The 19372-nt window shown below is 48.4% G+C and overlaps 1 protein-coding gene across 4 annotated transcripts in view; it reads left to right on the top strand.

Moving 5' to 3' along the window:
• The window catches only part of MDGA1 (MAM domain containing glycosylphosphatidylinositol anchor 1), a 150528-nt gene that overhangs the window by 94924 nt on the left and 36232 nt on the right, over positions 1–19372 (top strand). For all 4 annotated transcript variants that reach the window (XM_068939538.1, XM_068939539.1, XM_068939541.1 and 1 more), the window contains exons 9-10: positions 2446–2715; positions 6660–6811. In XM_068939538.1, the coding sequence (XP_068795639.1) occupies positions 2446–2715; positions 6660–6811 (422 nt within the window). The remainder of the gene's footprint in view (positions 1–2445; positions 2716–6659; positions 6812–19372) is intronic.

Genomic DNA, 19372 nt, shown 5'->3' with positions numbered 1-19372 from the left:
GAGGACGGAGCTGACCTCTGGCTCTGTAGTTGCTGTTGACCTCTCTTTTTCTTCATATCCCTTGGCGGCGTTCAGTAGCAGCTATCCCTTGCCATAGGGCTGCATCCTTTGCGCTGATGGGGTGACTTGCTCTTCTGCTTTCTTTCCAGAAAACCCAGGGGCTGCACGACTGTTTGCAGGTTTAAGGCTTGTTGGGCATTTCGTAGTGCCAGAGTGGAGAGGAGAAAATATAATCAATTTTTACCGCGTATGTACTGTCAGATATTCCCCTCACGAGGTGATAACATAGGCCCAGAGCCTGTCCCAATGCAAAGCAAGTAAATCCCATTTCCTAGCTGAAGAAGATTAAATTCTTTCTGCATACTTGGCTGCCCTGCTGTTCCTGCGACCTAAAGAAACATCTGGATGGTCCCAGCCCTGCACCTCTGTCACCCTTTTCTGCCCTCAGACGTTCCCTCGGTGAGACACAGGGTATGTCCTTGCTGGGAGGACATGGGGCTTCGTCTTTCAGACCTTTCATCTTCCTCTGTCCCAGCTCCATGCAGTGGTGCCCTTCTGTGGAGTGAGCAAAGCTGTTCTGCCCTCCCTCATGAGTTGGTTTGCTTGGAGAACATCTGGAGTCCCTGTGCCATTTTTGAAGCCTTCCTTTCTTTTTTCTCTCCCCTTTTTCTCTTTCTCTCTTTTTTTTTTCCCCCCCTTTTTCCACCTCACCGGCTGGCCTTGATTAGACTGTAAGGCCCTACCGGCTTCAATTAAGGAGCAGATGTGATCCAAGAAATGGGATAGCAGCTAGGGATGGAGATGACACATTCATGGCACTAGGTCTAATCAAACAACTTCTCACATTATTCTCACCGTGAGGTGGGAGACGTGCGAGCCAAAAGCAAGTCAGTGCTTGGAGCACCCGCTGAGACACATTGCTAGCAAAGCCATCTGTAATGAGCTGACCATGCCACTCATCACGGCAATGTGAGCTCAGTCAAGGGCTGGTTTTAATCCATTTAAGTGCAATAAAGGGCCCAGAGGTTGACATTTGAGAATGGATACCTGGAAAACAATCAGTCACTGTCGAAAAGGAGCTGCTGCACGGAGGGGATGCTCGTATGCTACAACCCCATGAGTTTGGCTGTGTTTATAGGAGAAAGGACACTGTGGAGCATAGAGGTGACTATAGTAAAAATGAAGAGGTCGCTAGGTGGGCCCTGCTTGGGCCCACCCAAGCAGGGTGCAGAGACTAGTGTGCTGGAGCCCTCCAGGCACGGCTGTGTTCACAGCAGCAGGGATGCTGTGTGACCTACATGTCTTGGTGCAGCTGTGTCTGTGGCATGGCAGATGCTGCCTGTCGCAGGTTTTTGGGTCTGACTGTGCTGCATCAGCTCTGTGGACCTTTAGAGGAGATAGGTGCTCTATAGATCTGTAGTGCACAGAAGTTGTCTGTAGGAGAGCAGGTGCTTTGAACCCAGAGAAGGTGAATCGTGATTGTACTGGAGCTGCTGTAAAACTCTTCCTTCTCCTTCTTTCACATTCAGGCTAACAGCTGGTTTGTGTTCAGGCAGCCTTTCTCATTTTAGAAAGAGCGCTTCTGGTTATCCCTATGCTTTATGTTTCAATTAAGAATTTAGCGCAAGTGAAACATGTCCATCAAATGGCCGTGGAGTTTGAAGTTCTCTGCCATTGCATTAAATAAGGAGTGGGCCCCCATTTAGCTTTCCCCTTCATCTGGCTCAGCTAGGCCCAGATCATGAAGTTTCCGTAAAGTTTTACAAGCGCGAAAAAAACAAATCTCAATAGCCTGCCTTTGCTAAGGAGGTGGCCGCATATCATTATTGTCATGTTACGGGCAAGAAAGTAAACATAGAGAGAAACGACTCACCTCCCAAGGTCAGGAAGGATGACCCTTGAGGCTCTGTGCTCTGTGAGGACAGGCAATGCGTATCCCTCTGTCTAACATCGTGTCTCTGTTTTTTGACTATGTCGGAAGTTAACAGAAGAATATCAATGCTTAGGAGCCATACTTGCCCCAAGTATGCAGCTCATGCTGGATTTGAGGAGTGAGGACTATGGTTATTCTGATCAGGATCTGACGATCAAGTTGTGGCGCTCACTTGTGAGAGCTGTATAATTTATATGTAAAAGAGCAGCTTGGCATCTCCTTGTTTTTTCCTCCAAGCAGTGTTTCAGTGTGGAATGAGTGCTTGCTGAAGACCATCTCTCTACCTAGTAGACAGGAGGTAGGTGGTATGTGGCTCCAGCCCAGACAGAAGGGGCTGTCAAATGGCTGTTCCTGCTTTTAGTTTGACAAAATCTGGCTCCCCCTAGAAAATAAACATCCTCTCGGACATAATAGGTGCCTCTCTCCTCAGAGGCACTACTGCGGTGACCGTGCTGACTGAGACAGCTGTTCCCTAATGGCATCCCTATCTGTTGCTCTTGTTCGGTCTCCAGTCCCTCCCTTGGTGGAGCCGACGTTCCAAGACGTGCGTCAGGGCGTGGGGCGCAGCGTCACCCTGCGCTGCACCATGCTCAAAGGGAGCCCCATGAAGGTGGCCACCTCGGTCTGGCGCTTCAACGGGACCCTTCTGGCCCAGCCCCTGGCAGAGCAGCAGGACTTCTCTGAACTGAAGGTGGACAGCGTAAGCCGGGAGACCAGTGGTAGCTATGAGTGCAGCATTTCCAATGACGTGGGAGTCTCCACCTGCCTCTTCCAAGTGTCTGGTAAGTCTCAGAGCACACATTGATGGGAGATCAGAAAAGGTAATTGCCCCTGAGATGTGCAGGACGGATTGGGATGTGTGCATCCAGCACGTGCTGCTGCTTGTTCTGTTTGCAGCTGGCTTCCTCACGATGACCTCACGATGGCTTGTGGGTCCTGAGGCTTGTTAGACAGAGTCACGGAGATGGGAAGCTTGCTCCCAATAAACTGGAGCCAGTGCAAGCAAACTCACTCACCGTCACTGCCTTCTCTCTTGTGTTCAGAAGGGATGACTTTCTGTAGGCCAAAAGAGAGATCTATTTCCATCGCTCAGGCAGTCTTTCAAGTCTGGAATGGACCTAGGGCAGTAAGGCCAGCCACTGGTACATTTTAGCAATGTTTGAACGCTTGCCTGAAAGATACGGGACTTAAACTGCAGGCTGCCATTGGCTTTCAGGCCTGGCCAACACATTGCAGTCAAGTATTGACCAAATGGGAGTGAAAGACTCTACATCCACCCAGCAGACTCCAAAGACATCCAGTTTCCCCTTAAAAAAAAAAAAAAATCAATATCATGTATTCCTATTCCTTCCTTGTGTCTCCAGGTTGTCTTTGTGTCATGATATCTGCTAGGACAAAAATGTAATGGGGATGGACACTAGTACTCAGTGGTTTACTGCTGAGTTTTCGGTGAATCCAGCAAGCATCATAACGGGACTCCTCTTCAGCAACTGCTAAAAGGGATGGCAGAGTTATAGCATCTAAAACCACACATCTGACCTAGTCACTTCAGCTGATCATTAAATCTATTTTTCCCATGACCCTAGAATTGACTTGGGCACCGGTTTCTCGATAAGCTCTCAGAGGAAATTGCCCTGATAAGCAGTAAATTCAGCCAAAATACTGTGTTTTCAGTCCAGGGCCAATTTATAATACATTTCAAGACAGGGCTGAGCAAATGACAACAAGTAACATGCAAAGAGACCAGATTTTGAAGCAGATCTTTCCTGAGGTTTGAAAAAGCTCATGTACTAGTACTTTCTCTGCTCTGATCTGGTGGTTTAGTGTGTGCTGTAACGCTGAGGTGCTTTTGGGAATGGGGAAGCCCAAACCCTGTTTCTACTGTTTGTTCCATTCTCAAGATCTTGCTGTCACTCCTTGAGATCTCCTAGCATTGGTCTGGCAGTGGATTTTGCTACAGGGCTTTGGCCTTCTCTGCTCTGTCTTCGTGTCCTTGCAACTCTCATATCACTAGCTACATTATAGCAACGCGTACCACACTGTGAGCCACCACCTGAAACTTTATCCCTAGCAAGTTTGGGAGTGCTCCCAGGATCTGGATTTCTTGCTGGAAGTGGTGACGAATGTGAAATGCCATCTGATGTGCCATGCTGCGCCCCATGACGTAAGATCACCGCAGCAGAAAGCAATGTTCTTCATCCCTAGAGAGCACTCATCGGGAGTGCAACTCCTTGTTTGGCTGCTTCCCTTCTCCACTTTCAAGGCATTGATACCGGATGCTGGCCTTTCACCTCCAGACGTCTCTGCCTGTGTCCTGGATAGCTACGAATAAATTAGACCTCTGAGCCTGTACAGCAACTTGAGAAATAATCCGGTGGTTAGACTGCTGCGCTTGGACTCAGGAATGGTGGAATTTTAATTCCCTGGCCTGCTGCCACCTTCCTGTGGGATTGGGGGAATAGCATAGTCCCTTTTTACTTCTGTTTCTTTTCTATGAAACATGGACCATAAACCTTCCTATTTAACAGGGAGGCAGTGCAGGGGTTCCATAGGGTCTGTGAGGTGTTCAGATGTGCATACTGTTGTATGTAAGTCTGCCCAGAATGGATGGGTCTGTGTGAAGGGATTAGTTTCCTCTGCAGATGGGAGATTAGCTTCTAGTGTTATTTTGGAAGGATGGTGAGACATCCAACCTGCACTCCTTGAGCGGGTTGTCAAGGTTGCCCATACTGGTCACCACCTGCCCTCCCACTAGCTACAAGCACAGACAAGCCCTGAAAGATCGACCACACCACCTTTAGCTTTTCCCATCGGTTGAAAGCAAAAGAGAAAACTTTCCACCAATGTGAAGCTTTCCAGAAAGGAAGTTCCAAAAGTATACGTGCTGCATTTCTACCAGAAGGCCTTTCTTTTAAGCTTCCATTTCTATCTTAGAGTCAATTAATAAAGAGTTAATATTATGCAAGATGATCATCATCATCAGTTCTGATGTTATTTCTGAATCCATTATGAAACTTGACTTCCACAGTCAATACAAGTTGAATAAGCAGCAATTAGTGTCTGAGGTGGTTCTGAACTTCTTGCTTGTGCAAAAATTTAAGTCAATAAAAATAATAAGAAAAAAAGGACTTGGAAACAAACATCAATATTATCCATCTGAGTTCATAAAAATAAACATTGAATCCTTTCAAGCCTAATTATAACCTCATAGAATGGCAAGGCCCATGATTCAAGTGGAAGGTAGAAGCCTGTGCAGAGGACTGATCAAGACAACGGTATTTATGTCCTTTCCACTCTCCAGCAGCCCACCCTGTCCAGACATGTTTCTGATCCGTGCAGGTCCTGACTGGACCTGAACTCAGAAGGGAGAGTTTTGGTTGAGGCCCAGTTTCTGCCTTGCCCAGGACCTACCAGAAACCTAAGTGCGCAGGGAGAAAAGAAAGTAATTTCATACAGGTCAGAGACAGTTATGGGTAAGACCTTGAATTAGTTCTGGCTTGCTCTGAGGAGCTGTGTGCAGCACCTAAGCCAAGTATGTTTGGACATAGTGATGTTTTGAGACAGTTTTGGCATATAATGGGAAAGGAGACTACTTGAGCCTGTGGCACTTCTTAGTTCAGGCCTAAACTTACTCTCCTTCCAGCATGAAAAGCCGTGATCCAGCCATGCCTACTGCCCTTCTGGGCTGTATCCCATGCCACCCTGTGACAGCACTTCCAGGGCTGGTTTGGCTGGGCCAGTGCCAGGGAGGGCCCCGAGGTCACCTTTAACAAAGCTGGCTGGGGCTTGTAGACTGCCAAACTATCAGCACCCCCTTTCAGTATTGGGGACACCCACTTTTGGCCAAGGGCACACACCATGCATTTGTCCGCTAGTCTGCAGGCTGTATGGCAGTAGCCTCTGAGCACTGTTTGTTCAGGATTCAGGTCAGCAGCAGCTGGGAAAAGCATGGGAAATCACTCGTCCTCTCAACCATCCTATTTCTCTCTAGTACATCGTGTCTTCTGCACTTCCTTTCCTGCCCTCTGTTTTTTATGGGGAGACACTAGTTTAGAAAAGAAATCTTCACCCATGCAAAACCCCTTGCTGTTTCTACCGTGGCTGAGATCAGCATCCCCTTTGCCACAGAGCTGACTATCGCGTTACAAAGAGGCTGGAGCTCTGTATCGCCAGGCCGGGGGAGATGCAGAAGGAACAAGGTCTTCTTTTTAATGCCATGGTCCCTGTGTGATAAATAACATTTTTCCTATGACCTACTGGTCAAATGACCTTTCCTCAGGGAGTGTTAGCAGGAGACTCTGTAAAGCAGCAGATGAAACAGGAGAAATGCCAGTTTAAAGCCATTACCTTAATCTAAACTACAGAAGTGAGAGAGGAAAGATTAGAGATGGTTCCAGCTGGAGAACTGGAGCTGTTACCGCCTTTTCTGGTGTTGGTCATGCCCCACTGGCGTGGCAGGGTTGTTAACCCTCCCAGTAGGTTAGCCTGTGAAAGCAGTACTGGTTCACAGAAAATGATGACGTGAACAGTTTTAGCACGTCAGCGTGGTACCCAGTGCAACACCAGCTAGAATAGTAATCGCCTGTTATGTCAAAAGTGAGCTGATGAGTTAGGGAAGCAGAGCTGTGCTACTTTCACCACGTTTCCTTGTAGTTTATGTTTCCCTGCCATCCTACCCTTTTACTTTCCTGTCTTTTTTTTTTTTTTCCTCTCTCTCTCTCTCCAGCAAAAGCTTATAGCCCAGAGTTTTACTATGATACTCCCAACCCCACCTTGAGCCAGAAGCAATCAAAGAATTACTCCTACGTCTTGCAGTGGACACAGAAGGAACCTGATGCAGTAGATCCTGTCCTCAAGTACCGCCTGGAAGTCAGGCAGGTAAGGTCTGCTCTTCTGGAGTCTCAGTGCATGTCCTTGGAAAGAGGACCTCTCAGCAGGCTTTTATATCCCTATCCGCTTGGTAGCGAAGGGCTGAAGTTAGTGAAATAGCCAAGCCCTGATGACCTTTACCTTCCCTACTGAGTGGGAGAGGCAGGCTGATTATGTAGCTCAGTGTTCGTTTTTCAGTCTGATGTTGGGTTCGATTAAGAGCTTTCAGTGCCCTGCTGCCTCCCATCGGACTGTTCGTGCCCGGGGTTCTGAATGGGGTTTACAACCCCGCTGTCGTTAGTAGATGTTATAGATGTTACAGGCCAAAGATGCAAGCCAGCAGAGTACCAGCCCCCTCACTCATGTGAAATAAAGGGAATAAGCTGAAGAGCTCTCAGGCGGGAACTGCAGGGAAAAGTCATTGGCTGTTTGTGTTGCAGAAGGGCTTTTGTGCTATCACAATAATGAAGCTATTGGGATTGTATAAACTCTACGCAGGAAGAGAAGTGGATTTCAAGGTTTTCTGAATATGAAGAGAAATCATAATGGGGGGGAGGGGGAAGAACTGATGAAAATCTGAAGGCATCACTGGTTAGAGAAGGTTAGGGAAAAGAGTTGAGGATGCTTTCATCCAGGCTCAGCAATGTGCCCGCAACCTTTCAACGTTTTGTAAAAATGGGGAAACTTAACATTGGTGGTTCTTGCCATTCAATGATTGCTTGGAAGCACATGCATTTTGCAAGGAAAAGCTTGTTTACTGTAGATAGAAAACAAAACAATTTAAAAAGATCTAAGCATCTCTGTCCTCTAAGTCTGCACAGTAGGCTTCAATTTTATGTCTCTGTTTGATTGTGAGCCCTCTGGGGTGGGATAGTCTTTGTTTGTAACTTGTGCAGCGCAGAGCACGTTCTCAGCGCTTAATAATAAGTCAGGACACAGGGGAGCCTCTAATAATGAAGACAGTTTGTCACAGGACCACTTCCCTGTTAGCTGAGTTTCACTGTTATTAGCCCTGCAACTCAACAAACTAATCTGTGATTTTTATCCTTGTGATGTTGAGTTTTTTCTCCTTTTGCACAGTGCTTAAAAGTAGTCTTGTATCTGATTCTTATTGAGCTCCTAGTGAAAGGGATTAAATGAGAAGGAAAAAATCACATTTCTTCTACAAGTTGTGACCTAGAGGAGGCTGAGTGTTTGTGAGAGTTTAACCCTCTGATTTTGCTCATGCCCCATTGGATACTGCTGCTGCTGTTTCTTTTTTGGCATTACTGCATAATATTGACTATTAGGTGGCTTGTTTTGGAGAAATGTTGTACCGTGGCCCTGCTGTAACCCAGTCTCATGTATGGGCAGGCTCTTAGGAAAAGCTATGGGTGCCATCGTGGTGGGTAAGTCTGAAGAAGGGATGGCAGAGGGAAGAGGAAGCAGAGGAGTTTTGTTTCCCGCTTAAGTCAAGCACAAGCAGGGAGCAGCATGGAAAAGGCTTACACAGTATTGCCTCCTGGTTCTCCTCCTGCAAAGTCAGCTGCGCCTTATGAGGAGGTCTCCACCTCCATGTACCGTACTGGGGTTTCACAGAGCCCTTTTCACGTTCTTCCTCCCTGGACGCAGGGGATCACACCCTTTTCTTGTCTCCGGCCTGACCATTCCCAGATCTGTCCCTGTGCTCCCGCCCTGCTGTCCTGCTGTTTTCCCTGGGATGTTTCACTTGTGCTCCAAACAGCCAGGAGAGCGCTCCAGACCTTTCACGCTTTTTCCTGCTCCACCACCCTCTTCCATGTCCTACATGCTTTCCTGCTTTGTTGCTCCTTCCCCTCCATGCCGGGGTGTCTGGGCTCAGCTTTGTGTTCTGCTGCTCGAGCGTCGGAGTGCAGAGCATAGTGACGTTACTGAATGTAAGCGTGAAAAACTCAAAAGGTTAAAAGCATTGCTGTCTGAAGAGCTCTTAAGAAAGAGGATTTGTCTGACTGAATGAAGAGCTACTGTTTATCTGTGAACCCTCCTCACTGGATACACTGGCTTCCAGGCACTAGCTACGGTGGTGCAAAAATCCTCCTAGGATCAAAGTGAGATATTCTCCTCAGATAAAATGGGCCTTACTCACAGCCCCTCACAACTGATTTATTGCCAGCATCAGGCTGATGAAAGCTTAGCTAACCAGTTAGCCCAGCACCTCCTCCAGCCCTAGGAGGCTTCTGTCCAACTTCAGCGGTGAGGGGCTCTCAGGGGGGATTAACTCTTGCTGAGATGGAATCGAATGGGTAGCCACCTGGGTTGCCCACTGGTTGTGAAGTGCTTTGCTGAGTTTCATTTCACTCTCCCCACTTTGCTTGAAGAGCTCTTGGCATATGTAATGTGAAGATCCCTAAGTAGCAGGATGCTTTGCAAGGCACCTGGGAACCCTCGAATTAAATTTCCTTGCTGCAGCTGCTGAAAATAGGGCTGGATGAGAGTAAAAGTGCTGCTTATTAATTGGCTGATGCTGTGGCTCTTCCATCTCTTCCTGTTCAACAGCTTCAGAGGACTGTTTGGGCATTCCTGGGGGGATTGCAACCAATCTAGGAGAGTTTGGTTTCCTAAGCAATGCATGGGAGCTCCCAGCAAGACAGGCAGGTACATTTCCAAAGGAGCTGATTATTCCCAGCACCGCTGCGCAGACAGGCTAGCACAGCAGACATAGCACTTCCAGTAGCATAAGAATTAACCTTAGGTTAAAACCAAACAAACAGCCTGACAGTGTGGAGCCCCTGACTCAGGCAAAGCACGTAAAATAGCAATGTGGAGCAAACTTCTTGTAAAGCCTCTATTTTATGTCTCAGCAGATAGGCTGCGTTTCCTGGAGTGCCTCAGTCAGGTGGGCTAGACAGTGGCATCGTGTTGGGTCGCAATTCATAGGGGAAAATGTGCCCACCAAGGAACTGCGAGATCCTCGCAGAAGCCTGTTCTGATCCTTTGAGAGGTTTTCTTCTTTCTCTTCCTCCCGCCCAGTCAACTGATCCAAATGCTGACCAGCCTAATGCTTCACCTTAGCAAGTGAATCTAATGAGTTTGCAGCCTAGGGTGGTTTGATTGTGGGCAGATTGTGAGGCCTTGGGGTATTTTCTTCCGTGTTCTTGTAGCATAGAAAGACACTGAGTCACTGCACTCCAACTGAAACCCTTTTTCATTGCTTGGGGATTCAAAGCAGCCTTCCCAAACCAGATATTTGCCTAAAAAATAAAAAGCCTTTTAAGTTGCTTGTTTCTCTCTGTGTATTTTATCCCCTCCCAGAGCTCTGCTCTAACATTAAAGAGAAATGAAAAGCCATCTAATATTGCAAGCAGGTTGCATCCTGGAGGAAAGATCTGAGCTGGGCTGGTGGTTACGGTTACAGGGGATAGTGGCAGAATTACTGTGCACTTAATGAGCTGGAACCCGTCTGTGACCTGAGGCTGCGGGAGGAAGAGGAAGGAGAAGGCATGGGTGCAGAAGGAAAGTTTAATCTTCATTGTGCCCCTCAAATAGACCTGAGGCTGCCATTTCCTCCATACCTTCTGACACACAGACTCGGGCCAAAACAGGGCCAGCTTAACACATTCTTGCCTTTCACTTCCTTGGGAAGGGCTCGGGTTCACCTGGCAGATAGACCACTGTAATTTGCACTGGGCCAAGCCCTGGACCTATTTGCTAAATTAGCTCACTGGGTTGTCACCTCCGATTAATTCCTGTCAGGGAGACTATTTTTAATGAGAATGGCCCCGTACGATGCCGGAGCAATTGCAAAGGGAGAGAGACCATCTCTCTGTGTTTGCACTTTCATCCCCTCCTTGTTGGATAAACATCCCCTGCTGACTGCAAAACTCATCTGGGCTCTAGAGCCGGCTGCCACTTGCCTCATCAGCCAGCCAGAGTGGCATTAATGAGAGCTGTGGCAGTGGGGAGCTAGGCTCACCGTGTGGGGAGGTGACAGATAACAGAGCTGTTTGGACATAACATAGGACGGGGGCGTTAGCAGGAATTTAGTGATTGTAATTAGAGCAGAAGGTTAATTCTGCTGATGGCCATTGCAACTCAGTGGGAGAGTTTTTACGCTGAGGCCCACGGGCTGCAGAACTGTATCGCTTCATTTCTGCCTCTGAGTTGTTCTTTTGCTCTCCTCTGAGCCCACTTCAGCAGTCTCTGTCAACTGCTGTCTGTCTTTTTGGCTTCATTAGCCCACGAAGCCAAAAGCCCCTTCGAGGGCCGACAGAAAGGTCAGGGATGTGTCTCTCTCTGTGTACCTGCTGCCTGACTGAAGCAGGGCTGGTACTCCTCAAAAGCAAGCAGTGCGCCGGGTTGTATTCTTTTATATATTTAGCACAGAACAATTTTAACCCGCACCGTGAGTGCCCCGTTCACGCGCAGCCTTAGCTCGATGAACCTACATGCATGGCCCGAGGCTCACGAGGAACCCAACCTAATGAACATGAGTGCATCTTCCAGTGCTTATATATTTTAATTTCAATGGCTGTAATAAAATAATCTCTCTAGTTTGTGCAGCCAGAGTAGTACAAACGCCCAGGGCAAATGAACCCACCCAGCCGTATATTCATGAGGGGCAAGGACGTCCACGCTGGGCCAGATCAAAGGGCTGTCTCCTCCCATCTCCAGCAGCAGCCAGCACCTGGCGAAAAGTGTTGAAAACAAGGCAGGAACGTATAGTATTGCTTCCTCAAAGTGCTGTGCATGCCTCTGGAAATTATAAACCTGCCTGTTTATTGGGCCCTGGGTTAGGAACGGTTATGAACGCAGGTGGGCAGTGTACTCGTGCGGGTGGTGCTCCTTGCAGCAGCTCAACCCTCTGCTCTGGGAGGAGAATGAAATCTTTTTCCTTCTGCAGGCACGGCCATGGCTTCAGGCAAAGCTGTTTGGGAAATGGTGCAGCCAGTGCCTCGGGGCAAGGAGGGGGGGTTGCCTCAGAGCTACAAAAGAAGGAAACTCCGCTTAAGAGAGGCAGGGGTGACTGAACTCGTTTTATGAACAAATGGGCTAACGTTTTTTCTGGCTGGCGGGGATTACACAGTGTCTCGGAAACATCGCTATCACCAAGGTAACCATCTAACGTGGGGCTGTGCTGATAGGCCTGTCTCTGTAGCCCTCCTCCCGAGGCTCCTTACTTGTGCTCCGAGTGGGTCCTGTCCCGTGCTCCCCCCACTAGTGCAGCAGGGGCACAGTGCAGGAGAAGAGGTGAAGTGGTGAGGTTTTAGGACGGCTTAGCTAAAAAGCAGTCAGGGTTGTCCTTCTGAGTGCTTTTCCTACTAGAAGGTCAAAAGCTTAACGGATGGAGTAATGGCTTGTGAACTGAGGAGGGCACAATCCCATCCTGGATAAACGATGTCCTGTGCTGCGTTGCCTGGTGGTACCTGAGGATGGGCGAGGTTGCAGTGCCTCTTCCACCTGCCAGTTCTCCCTGCTGAGTGAAGCTGAGAGGCTACTTAACTGGACAACCTAGTTTGATACCCCTGTGTGGGGCAGAGACAAGGCACATGTTCACTGCCACATGAGTCCCTCTTCCTTTCCACCCCCTTGCCGGAGTAGCTGGCTGTGCCGGGGAATGGGAATGTGGCTTCCTGTGAAGCAGCACGTGGTGGTCGTGGTTGTGTGTAGGGTGCTGCACAGATCAAAAGACCTGTGGGGTAGGACAAACGGCACATCCTTTTAGGGTTTACCATTCCGCTTGACACAGTGTGTGCTGGTCCTGTGTCACGGGTGTTAGGCGTGGGGACCGCAGTGTCTTGGCCTCACCATGTTTGCCCAGACTGAATTTCAAAGCAGACCTTCCATTGTAGGGTGGCTTTTAAGTCATGCCTGCTGAAAAGCCTCTTTAGTCTTGTTTTCCTTTTGCCTTCCTTGGCTGCCAGTTTGATGCCTGATCACGGGCTGCTGTCATGATGGGACAACATCAAATCAACGCAATTCCATCTTCCTGCAGAGCTGTCCTCTGTAGTGGGGAAATGCAACCTCAGAAGAAGGTTTTTCAGCTCTAACTCTTCCCTCTCCCCACTGATGCATTTTTTTATTTTAACTTTTGTTCCAGCAGTGAGAATAGGCAGATTACGTTTGTGCTCTTAAGTCAATTGCCTTCAGTTATGCTAGCAGCGTGACTGATGCTGTGCAGAACTCAGCCCTGAAGGACATGGAAAAGGATACAAAAAGAGGCCGGCATGTCAACAGGAGGTGTGTTTGGTGGATGGTCCAAACAGCCACTGTGACGCAAAGCTGGGGAAAACAAGGGGAGGGGGAGGTGCACTGCCTTTTTTGGCTGCCAGAGGAGGAGAGGTTTGGGGAGTGCGGTGGGACTGAGCGACAGCCACTCACTGGGGCACAGGGAACTGGCTGATCAATAGCATTTGATGGACGAGCTCTGCCTGAAGCTTAATGAGATTACGATGTGGGGCTTCAGGGGAAAGTAGCAGCTTTGCCACAGGCATTTGGGAGCAGAGAGGGCAGAATCCGGCCTCTGCTGTGTGCTCTGCTGGCTGAAAATGAGAGGTAGTGTCAGTCCCTGTAACCAACGGTGTGCTGAGCCATCTCTCTTTTCCTCCCTGGCAATCTGTCGTGGGGGGTGTGCCCATGGTATCAGCTGCTAGAGTATGGTCCTCGCCACGTGTGCTGAACTTCAAACCAGCCAGATGTTTGGTGCAGTTGGGGAACAAGGAGCTTTTTCCATGTTTCATATGTGTATTCCTTACTGCCTAAATCAGCAAACGCAGAGCTTCCCCCCAGTGCAAAGGAAGTGAGTTCCCAGCCCGGCTGCTGTTCGCTGCAGACAGGGGGTGTTTGCCAGACCGGGTCGTTACTAGCCCAGTCAGCCAGAGGCTTAGAGCGATTCCTGCGAGGTTGGCCAAGGAGATGCAGGCCCTGTATTGAGGTGCTCAGTCGGGTCTGACCAGCACGGGTTAGTCAGCTGAGTGCAGTGGGGCTGGCTAGGAGCCATGGGATGAGGTTTCCCCCTTAGGTCTGGATAACATCTTTCAGTTGTGCTATTGAAACTTCCCTCTTCCCTCAAGAGCTTAGCAAACGATCCCTAACAAATGAATTACTCTGACTAATTCTGTCTTTTTGCATTCACAAATTGCTCTTCAGTGTGATTCATGACTTTCCTCAGCTGGTTATCTTTAGTCCAAAGACCATTTGCAATCAGTTAACTGGGAAAATTAGCAATATGAGTGGTAGTAGGTTAGTTATGCCTCAGTCTCATGCTACCGTTTCTCTTCTCTGATTATCCAAAGTAAACAAAGTATCTTGCCCAAAACAGGGTCACTGGAAGTTTTACAACACAGCTTGCCATTCAGAAGTTGTTTTTCAGCTGAGATTTCATCTTAGCTCTCACTTTTCGTAAGTACTGCTCCTAATGTAGTTCAAGCACTCAACTGTGCAAGAGAACAGGATATCATTTAACTTTCTCGTACAAAGGAATAATTACGAACAGCTTGTCCACGCTTAGCTCTGCTTGGAATGGTTACAGGGTCTGAGAAGAACAGTGCACAGAAGTTTACAGAAAGGCTCATGTGGTCTTAAAACACATCTAGTAGCAAAATCTCGTCTCTAGCTCCTAACACCACTGTTCAATACTGAAGAGAATGTGAGAGAAGAGATAATCACATTCCCCCAACCAATATACCCCTCATATCAGCCGTGGCAGGCTTGAGATGTTGTTTTCACACCGTTGTGTCTGCTCGTATCTAGCAGGCTGTTGGCTTGTGTTTTACAGAGCTGAGCACAGGTTGAAAAATGCTCACCAGGTATCAAAGATAAAAGTGAGAGACCTTTTTCTGCATCTCTTATCTGTACTCTTTTGGTGCTTCAAGGGGTGCATGCCAGTTATGGCGTCTTTCTGAGGGTCCCTGTCAGAAGGCTGTGACGCAGCTTCCTCCCATTTACTCTGATCATCTGTTGTTTTCAGTAGTTAATCCACACTCCTCCCACTGCCTTGGAGTCATTTCTTTGTGCACCTTCTCCCCCTTCTGTGCTCTACCCTCTTTATTTTCTGCTTCTCTTCCTTTTGTTTCTGTTTTCTTTTTTGCCCTTTTTTTTCCCCCTGTCTTTTCCTTCCTAGAACATTTTGGAGATAAGAGGAGAAAGTGAGTGAAGGGGGAAGGGTTTGGGAGAGAGATGCCATCTCTCCTGTAGCTAGTGACAAACAGGCAATAGCAGGCACTGGGGAGATGTTTTGACCATGTTTCATACGGAAATGAAACTTTTGCAGTCATGCTGTGAGTGCAGGAAGCATGGAGTAACATGAAGGATTTTATGGCTTTCCCTCTTATATTCTGTACTGTCTTCCCCTTCTGTACTAGAGATAGGACAGCAAGTGCTGTCTTACAAGAGTTAGAGGTTGCCCATAGCCTCCAGGACGATGCTTGCTTAGGTATCTCCACTATGTGTACCGGGGTGAGAAGTCTTGGGAATCCTACAAAAAGGCTGCTCCTGCTCTAGTAGACAGTAGTGCTGTCCTTTATTAACTATTACTTTTAAGTGTAAAGATGTCATAACAGTGGGCTCTGCTAGTGTCTACAAGGAGCCTGAGAAAATGGGCCCGGGAGATGACATTTCCTGTTGGTTGAGCAGGTCTTGCTTGGCAAGGCACAAGAGTCTTATAGACAAAATGACTTAGAGCTCAACCTAACGAAAGCTGGGCAAACTTTGGCTCTGCAGAGCCAGCTGGCTTTTTCTTCTTCTTTGAGCTAGAAGTGCTGACAGTATGGTGTGCAGACACTCAAGTGGGTCTGGCTGGAGGCAGCTGGGTCCAGTAAGAGAATATGGGTGGAAGAGGTGACCGCGTCTCTGAGATTTGGAGGAATGTAGAGTTGGACCCAACAAGGCACTGAGCAGTGCCATTTGTCATATATGAGGCTCAAAAACGATGGGAGCCATTGCTTTGGGCAGGAGGTGGCTGTGGAGCAACATGAGGGACATTGTCCCTTGCCCAACTTATGCCCATGATGGAAACAAGGAGGTCATTTCAGGCTCTGCAGTATAGTCAGGCACAAGTGGGATCTTGTAGCAGCATATAGAGCTTTCAATCCAAACAGAAGGACCCCACATGCCTCCAGAATTGAAGGGATGACTGGCAGATAGTAGGAGAGAGATAACAAGCGTGGGTGGATATACATGTAACCTGTCTAGCTCAGGTGTCAACTGCGGTAACAGCAGCCCAAATGTCTTGCGCACGGGGGAGCATGTCGCTCTCCCTCCCTTCCCACACATCTCCAAGTTCAGGTGCTGGTTTACCCCTTTCCTTCTCCAGCCCTGAGCTCCCCCTCCCCAGGGCATGCAGCGTTGCGATGCCCTGCTCAGCCTGCGGCTCGTGAAGTCGCCAGCCAGGCTTTTACTTGACTGTCTCCCTGACAGAGTGAAGATTAGGTCTGTTCTTCTTTGACTGGGGAACGCATGCTAATAAAATACATATTGCTTTCTGATCAGTGCCTAATGAAAGACATTATTGAAGAGTGTGGAACAAGCACTTACAGTAATTCATGACAGCACCAATTTGGCTTCTCTGGGAAGCTGTAAACTGCTGCTCTCGGCACCTAATGAGGATGGGCAGCTGATTGTGTGTGTGCGAGAAAGAGAGAGAGAAGAGACTGTCTCCTGGTTTAGATGGCTCCAACTGTCCTCTGTAGCTACTGAAGGTCACAGTTGCTTCTCCCTTTGGAGCTGAGGATGTCTCGGTCCAGACAGGGAGCTTCCTCCTAAGGACAGTTTATACCTTCCAGGACTCCTCATTTAGGCTGAATAATGAATTTACTTTGGCCACTCACACTTGTTTAACCCCAGGATTGGAAGCTGTGCGCTTGACGGATGAATAGTATAGGCAAGAATTTCAGTCCACTGGTGTGCTTGTCTGGCAAATGCCAATTTTATGTTTGCAAGTGTGATTATTCGCTCCAGAAACCCTTAATGAGTGATGGTCATCAAGCAAGGAAAAGGAAATAAAACCAGGTTGAAATTTACCCCCCCCCCCAAATAATTGATGCTATTGATGCTTGACATCATCGTTTCCATTCAAGGCAATGATGAAGAACTAAGCAGGAGCATGTTTTAATCCAATCTGACAGGCGCAAGAGGTTTGATGAGAGATTATAGAGAAACATCACAGCTATTGTCTTTATACCCAGACCAAATTTCTCCTCTCTCCAGAACTTACCCAAGTGGCTTTTCCAGATAGCAGCTGCCCTGCTGGGCGTTGAGGCAGCTCTGAACAAAGCTGCCTTGGGGAAGGCATTTTCACTGTTGCCAATATCAGCCAGTCAAATCAGAATCCCCTACTAATAGTGTGCTGCTGAAATTTGAAGCTGACACCAGGCAGGGAGGCAATGCCACTGCAGTGGAGGATCAGGATATCATACAGAAAGGTCTGGAGGACCAACAACTACTTGAGCGGTTTAAGTGGGATGAAATTCAGCAGTACAAATGCAAGGTCGTGCATGTGGAGAGCACTAGGAGAGGATTCTGCTTCAGGCTGGGAGCTCATCATTCGGCAGTGGTTGAGCTGCAGGAATGGCACTGGTGAATGAATTGACCTCAGGGTGACTGTGAACTGCTGGTGGGATGCAGGCATGAAAAAGGGGGAGTGCACTCCTAGGTGAAGCCTGAGGTATTTCCAGGGACAGCAGAGAAGTGCGAGTGCATCCTACATACTGGGCTGGGATACCCAACTCCAGCAAATGGGATTCCACAGAAAAGGATTGTAGAAGCAATCAGGGGAAGCGGGAGCCTGTGTTACAAGAAGAGATGCAAAGTGCTTGGCTTGTTTAGCCTAGGAAAGCAAAGGCTGAGAGGGGGTGTGATTGCTATCTATAAAAACATCAGGGGGTCAAGCAGCAGGGAGGGAAAAGAACCATTTAAGCTAAAGGACAATACTGACACAAGATCAACTGGGTACAAGCTGCCTGTGAATAAGTTCAGGCTGGAAATGAGAACATTAGGGTGGTCAGGTTCTGGAACAGCCGTCCAGTGGGAGGAGCAGGCCAAACTGGAGGGTCTTTTCAGATGGGATGTGATATGTTCATGAAATGGATGAGCAGAGGCAGTAGGCAGCCAGGTGCATCCTTCCCCTACTCGGTCCCTGAAGTTGGCCAAGCTTTTCCCTTCCCTAAAATCCTGGAGGACAGTAGGTGGCTGCTGGGGGGAGGGGGTTTATCACTCTACCAAGATGCGGTGAGCGAGAATCAAATTTGTAATGTCCAAATGCATTGTGATGGACAAACCCTCTTCCCCTGCTCTGTCTTGTGGTACTAAGGTAACATCCATGACCAGAATCTCAGTCCCCACTGCTGCGTGTCAGAGAGGGAGTGAGAAGAAGTAGGAGAGAAGGGTCGTATTTATGGTACGTTTTTTTCTGTCAGTATGGAAAATATTGAAATGTCACGTTCAGGAGAGTTCCCTAAAATTCCCTGTCCAAACCTCCCTCCTACCCCTCTTTCTAAGCTTTTTTAAAAGTCATTTTGCCAAGGAATTTGCACTCCACTCATTGAACTCATCTCCTGGACTATCTTTCTCCAGCGTTAGCCACTGGAGGGTTAAGTACCCTGATGGGAGAAACCTTAGCAAAAAGATGCCTGGGAGCCTGTTTTCCACCTGTCACCAGTTAAAGGCCACAGGTATTGCCAGTCACATCCCATTGACGGGAAGGGTGTGATCATTCCTGGTCAGATCCTGGTCCCCATGAATGACACCCTATTTGGAAGGGGGCAGCTGTGTCTTAGCTGGCTTTGCTGGGATGAATTCATGGCAGTCTCAGCCAGAGGGGAAATCTGAGCTGAGATGATACCTGCAGCCCCCTACAACAGAGCTATACAACATGCCCAGGGTTCCTGGCAAACAGTCTGAGAAGTGGTAGAAGCGAGAGGCTCTTTATCATCCTGACTGGTGTTGCCTGACAAAAGAAAAGTGCCCTTCTACTGCTGTCACCCTCTCCCAGCCCTGGAGCATGCTGAACCAGGGTGTGTCTATGCCTGATGAGACACTGGGCCACTAGGCTGAGACTGTATGTGCTGCTGGGCATATGAGACAGACACTCTCACACCTACTGCTGCCAGAGCTCTGAGTTTTGAAGAGCTCCCTAATTGCTGGTTGCTTGAAAAATGCATCCCACCAGCTGCACAGGTTGTTGGAGAATGTTTTCTCTCTGTTATTGCCCGGTTCTCCTTTCAAATCTTTTTGAGGGGCCTGTGCCTCACAGCTCCTGTCCCCGTGCATGTCTGCTGTCCGAGGCGAGGGGTTCAAAGCCCCACTCACTACTGCTAACAACTTCTGAACAGCCGAATCGCTGCAGCAGAGCAAGTACAAAGGCTGCCTGAGACAAATCTGCAAGGAGAGGTGTGTGGAGGGGAAACTCAGCCTAACACCCCCACCTCCATACGTGCTGGAGACAGCATTTGTCTAGTATTTTCCCCTCTGGAGCTGTACAGGGAGCGAGGAAGAGGCTGTTGGAGGGAGGGCGTCTGCGTGTGAGACTGCTGTGTCACACCAGCCTGCCTTTATGTGTCTATCTCCTCTCTTTTCTTCTGCTGTGCAGAGGCCTGTGTGATTGGAGAGGGGAGTTTT

The sequence above is a fragment of the Struthio camelus genome, chromosome 3 (genome assembly GCF_040807025.1).
Source record: "Struthio camelus isolate bStrCam1 chromosome 3, bStrCam1.hap1, whole genome shotgun sequence".
NCBI classification, from domain to species: Eukaryota; Metazoa; Chordata; class Aves; order Struthioniformes; family Struthionidae; genus Struthio; species Struthio camelus.
Note: the sequence above shows the minus strand (reverse complement) of the source record. Positions and strands in the feature narration are given on the sequence as shown.